The sequence below is a fragment of the Microtus ochrogaster genome, chromosome 18, assembly GCF_000317375.1.
Source record: "Microtus ochrogaster isolate Prairie Vole_2 chromosome 18, MicOch1.0, whole genome shotgun sequence".
Lineage (NCBI taxonomy): Eukaryota > Metazoa > Chordata > Mammalia > Rodentia > Cricetidae > Microtus > Microtus ochrogaster.
The window spans coordinates 43,663,577-43,669,012 of NC_022020.1; the positions used below are offsets into that span (position 1 = coordinate 43,663,577).

A 5,436-nucleotide genomic window follows, 5' to 3' on the forward strand; every position below is an offset into this window, starting at 1 on the left:
CCCCCGTCCACTCTCATTTTATCTAGCGTGTAAACAGGGTGCTGCCCCCGTCCACTCTCATTTTATCGAACATGTAAACAGTGTGCGGCTTCCGTTTCTCTTCCAGGTGGTTTGACATCGGCTGCTTGGTGGTTGAAGACCCGGTGCATGGCATCCGCCTGGAAGCCTTTACTCAAGCCACACCGGTGCCTTTGGAGTTTGTGCAGCAGGTTAGTTTCTTTGCCTTTTCATGACACTCCATATTTATTGTGAGGATTATGCCCTTGATTCTTTGTGTTTTGCTGTGCTTGTCGGTTTTCTGATCGTACCATGTTGTTATTTTCCTTTTTTTATGTTCATGGCCCGGAATCAGAAGAAAACTGGCTGGCTTTTAAATCTATTTCACATGTACTCCTTGTTCTCATTGCCCTTGCTCACCTGTAGCTGTCTGGTATGGATGCAGGTGCCCGTGTGTGCCGGTGTGGGAACCAGAGGACGCCAGCCTCAGGCGTCTCAGGAGCTCTCCACCCTGCTTTGTGTTATTTTGAAACAAGTCTCTCAGACCTGAAGTTCACCAGTTAGGCGAGGCTGGCTGGTTAGTTGTCCTAGGAATCCTCCTGTCTCTACTTCCCCTGCACTGGGATTTCAGGCAGGTGCTTTCACGTTTGGCTTTTCTTAAGTGGGTGCTCAGGCCCTTGTCTTACTTGGTAGTCATTACCAGTTGAGCCGTGTCCCCGGTCCCTGTTTATCTCATCTTCATTTGTATTATTTTATCTATTTCTCTTCTCCTTGATCTGATCATCTTTTTTTATTGTTCATTTTAGTAACAAGTCAATATTTAAAAAGTTAAATGAAAGCCGGCATGGTAGTGCACACCTTTTAATCCCAGCACTTGGGAGGCAGAGGTAGGCAGATCTGTGTGAGCTTACGGCCAGCCTGCTCTACAGAGCAAGTCCCAGACGAGTCTGGGTTACACACCTTGTCTCTATGAACCAAAATAACAAACAAACAAAATTTGGATGAGTGCTGGAGAACTGGCTCAGTTGTTAAGAACACTACTCTTCCAAAGGACCTGGGCTCCATTCCCAGCACCTACATGCAGCTCACAGCTGTCTGTAACTCCAGTTCCAGGGGATCTGGTTCTCTCTGCAGACACCAGGTATACATGGGATGCACCTGCATCCAGGCAGGTGTAAGCATACAGGCGGGAAAAATACCCACCACAAGGTAAAAATAAAGTTATAAAAGAATGTAGCTGATAGGAATATATCTTTAGATATGCTGGCTGAAAACAGACCTAATGATGTACCCTTGGACAGTTTCCAAACTGATTTGTACTTAGATATATTTTATAGAAATCTTCTGTTAATTCTCTAATGAACGAAATGTACTGTGCCTGTCATCGAGGTCTCAGTATCGTTCAATGAGTTAGTTGTTGCCCCCCTTTTACAATGATTTGAAATTATGGACATTTGATGGTATGGGAAGACATTTGATGTTCTCTGAGAAAACGTGTGCAGTTACATTTCAGTTTAGTGTGTAGCCATAAAGCTGCTAAAGGGGCTTAGTGGTCCTTCCTGTGTTTGCAGTGTGGAAAGATGCTTGGAGTTTTGATGTTCTCTAAAGCTTATTTGCACCTAAGCTCTCTTCAGAAGGTTGCGCACTCATGTGAGGACAGTTAGAGGCTTTAAGCTGATGCTGTGCATATTAGTATTATATTAATTATATATTAATATAATATATGGCATTAATATTAGCATATTGTTATGCTAATGAAACTTAAAATGGCCATAACATGACAGGTTTTCTAGGAAGATGGAAGTTTTACCACTGTTGATTCAAAAGTATTAGATTGAGCCTTGTAGAATTGCTGTCTTTAATAGTCTAGGAGTCACTGCCATGATTCCTGTGACTTAGCCCAACCACTTCCATTAGCCCGACAGGGAAAGAGCACCACCCAGCAATAAATCACTGACTAATGCCTTGAGCGAGATCTGCACATGGTTCTCGATGCTCACAGTGGAGCTTGTGTGGTGTGTGAGCAGCAGGCTCCCATGGGTTCTGTGGTGTGTGAGGAACAGGCTTCCATGGATTCCGTGGTGTGTGAGCAGGCTCCCATGGGTTCTGTGGTGTGAGCAGCAGGCTCCCATGGATTCCGTGGTGTGTGAGCAGCAGGCTCTCATGGATTCCGTGGTGTGTGAGGAGCAGGCTCCCATGGATTCTGTGGTGTGTGAGGAGCAGGCTCTCAGGATCTTTGAAGACCTGCTGTCTCTCTTTGGAGCACACTGCAATGCTGGTAGTGCAGAGCATGGCACTGTCTCTTTCAGGGTTGGTGGGAAGCTATTTGATGTAACTCTTGACTATTTGTCTTGTAATCATCTGTAGTGTTTCCAAATTGAGCCTAAGAAATTGTTTTTGTTGTTGGTTTCATTTCGTTTTGTTTTTGAGGTAAAGGGAAGCCCTTGGTGTGATTGTGAAGCAGGTAGTGGGGCATGCGTGCAGAGTGCAGATCCATGTTGCCTGCAGATATTCTCTGGACTCTAAACCAGCCCCGGCTGTTGAACCCTTGAATCTGTTTGCCATTCACTTCTGTGTGAGAACTGGTGTTCATACAGGCTGGGTAAAGGTGGGGAGCGACAGTGCTGGTGGCTGCTGGCCTGGCCTGGGTGCCGTTTGCGAGCTGCTGACTCGTATTATCCGTATCTGCAGACACTGTCTAGGAACTACTAAATCCTTTCTTAAATGCGCTAAAGACTCAACATGTAGTCGACTTCTCTCTGCTTGGAATTCTGTGGCTCAAAGAACATGATTTTAGCAGAAACCTGTTACTAACGTGAAGTGACCCTGAACGTCGAACTAGAGCTTAAGCCCTCAGCGTGAGTTGTGAGAAGCTGGGGTTTTCACTGGATGTGCACTCAGCGTGAGTTGTGAGAAGCTGGGGTTCTCACTGGATGTGCACTCAGCTCTGCTGAAAATGTAAATTGTGAGGAGATTAGATTCTGTGTGACCCGTGAGTGTGCTGGGCTCATTAACACAGTAGGCGTGTGCAGTCACCCTTGTAACTATACTCTTGAGGGTTTGTCATAATCTGTATTAAATAAAATAAGCAGAGTTGAGACACCAAAGAGTCTTCTGTAACATAGCGAGTTCCAATGCTGTTTCAGTGTGTGACAAGTAACTCACCTTCCTTTTTCCATAGGCACAAAGCCTGACTCCCCAGGACTACAATCTGAGGTGGTCAGGCCTTTTGGTGACAGTGGGGGAAGTCCTGGAAAAGAGCTTGGTAAACGTCAGCCGGACTGATTGGCACCTTGCTTTCACTGGCATGTCTCGCCGACAGATGATCTACAGCGCGGCCAAGGCTCTGGCGGGCATGTATAAGCAGCGCCTGCCACCCAGGCCCATGTGAGACCAGCTGCTGGGAAATGGAGACCTGCCGTCACCCTTGGCTCTGTGCTAGAGGAGACTGGATAGTTCCAGAGAATCCAACAGTTTTTACAATTGTCCCTTTAAAAGAATAAACAATTAAATAAAGGCACAGTGTCATTCCAGTAAAACAGAAGAAGTAGATCCTCTTTTCACTGCCATGATTTCATACGTCCTAGTTCCCCCAAAATAGACACATATATTTACAGCACAGTTCAGTATACCAAATTTATAACGCAGGAATCCATGTTCACAAATGGATGATTGTTCTTGGCTCTTCTGGTTTCTTAAGAACATGTCTGTGTTACCTGCCCTGTTAACCCTGTTGTCATCTGTGTGTGCACATGATCTCAGGTTTGGCGGTGAGCAGTGCACGTGATCTCAGGTTTGCGGGGAGCAGTGCACATGCTCAACAACCAACCTGACATGCTTGCTGGGGCATGGGGGTTGTGCACAGTCCCTTGTGTTTTATAGAATATGGGCCAAATTAACAGAATGGATAGTTTTTGTCATTATGTATGTATAGTTTAGAAGTTAGACTTGTTTCCTTTTTGTTTTAAACTTTGGCATTTTGCAGATCCATAACTATGAACATCAGAAAATAACGTTTTATTTTTCTTCATTGCTATGTGAGAACTAAAGGGCAGATCATCCAAATCTATTTTAGATAAGATATGTATTTGTGATTTTATTGTTGTTGAGATTTTTTTTTAAAAAAAATTTTGTGTCTTGATGTTTTACTTGTATGTCTATATACCATGTGCACAGTGACCAGGGAGGCCAGAAGAGGGCATCAGACCCTGAAACTGGAGTCACAGATGGTTGTGAGCAACCATATCGGTGCTGGGAATCTAACCTGGTTCTTCTAGAAGAGCAATCAATGTTCTTGACCCCTGAACCACCTCTCCAGCCCTTGTGTTATTTGTGGAAGTTGGCACTTCCACAAATTGGCTGTCATGGCAGCTGTTCCTCCTGCATCTGCTCACCGTCTCCAGACTCTAAGAGGGATCCCCTTCTCTTGGGATGGTATGTGTTTTCTTTAGTGAAAGTTCCTTTTTTTATTATTTGAGAAGTTCATGAAGTATGTTCTGATAACACTTGTCTCCCACCCCTTCCCCTCCATGCTCCCCTTCTTGTCCTCTTTACCGAGCCCAGTTTGGACTGCCCAAATAGGTGTTAGGCTGTCAACCAGTTGACCTATGAGGGACTACACCCTTGAAAGCTGACTATCCCTCAGAACCCATCAACTGCCAATAGCTCCCCAGTTTGGGGGCGGGACTCATGGGCTCACCCATGCTGTATGTTGATCAACTGATCTTGTGTATGTCTAAGGTTGTTTCCTGGTTTGCCTTAAGCACAGCTTGACTTTTCTAACTGTGCCCTTCTGCCTTTATTTCTTATGGATGTTTTCAAGGGAATGATTTTATATCCGATGTAGTTTATTTAATCCATTGCATTTAGCAAATGCTTTTTTCTCCCTGAAATAATATATTTTACCATTTGGGGATTTATGTAAGGCAAAATTAAGTAAAAAATTTTCTTACACAATTAAACTCTATATATGCAATTCAGATATCTTCGTGAAGATAATTTGGTACTGAAATGTAATTTAACTTTCTTTTTCTTGTTGATAAAGTTCTGTAGATGCCAGAGTTAGTGGACTCTACGCTCATCCTCTGTCCTTCCATGTACCGTGTGCTGTGCCACAGTGCTTTCCAGTAATTACATGATTTCTGATACTTTTCCTGAAGAAGGAGAATTATTACTTTTGAGGTGGGTGTTTGTTAATCCCCAAGCACTGTGTGTGGTGCTTAGTTAGACAGGAAGGAAGTCTGTGGCTGTGGTGATGTGCCTGGCCAGAGTAAATCGGCCACAGTGCCTCTCATTGCTTCTTTGTGCATAAGAAGCAGGGCTCTTTCTTTACCACTTGCTGCTGTGCTGTTTTTAAGAGCTGTCCTTTGGGTCGGGGGATGTAGGCCATGATGGAACACTAGTTGATGTCAGGCCCTAGGGTCAATCCCTGGAAAACAC

General features: G+C 44.4%; 1 protein-coding gene across 2 annotated transcripts in view; it reads left to right on the top strand.

Annotated features, from left to right (window-relative positions):
- The window catches only part of Prrc1 (proline rich coiled-coil 1), a 30,354-nt gene extending 24,924 nt beyond the window's left edge, over positions 1-5,430 (top strand). For both annotated transcript variants that reach the window (XM_026783632.1, XM_005356126.2), the window contains exons 8-9: positions 107-209; positions 3,179-5,430. In XM_026783632.1, the coding sequence (XP_026639433.1) occupies positions 107-209; positions 3,179-3,388 (313 nt within the window). In that variant the 3' untranslated portion in view covers positions 3,389-5,430. The remainder of the gene's footprint in view (positions 1-106; positions 210-3,178) is intronic.
- The last annotated feature ends 6 nt before the right edge of the window (positions 5,431-5,436 follow it).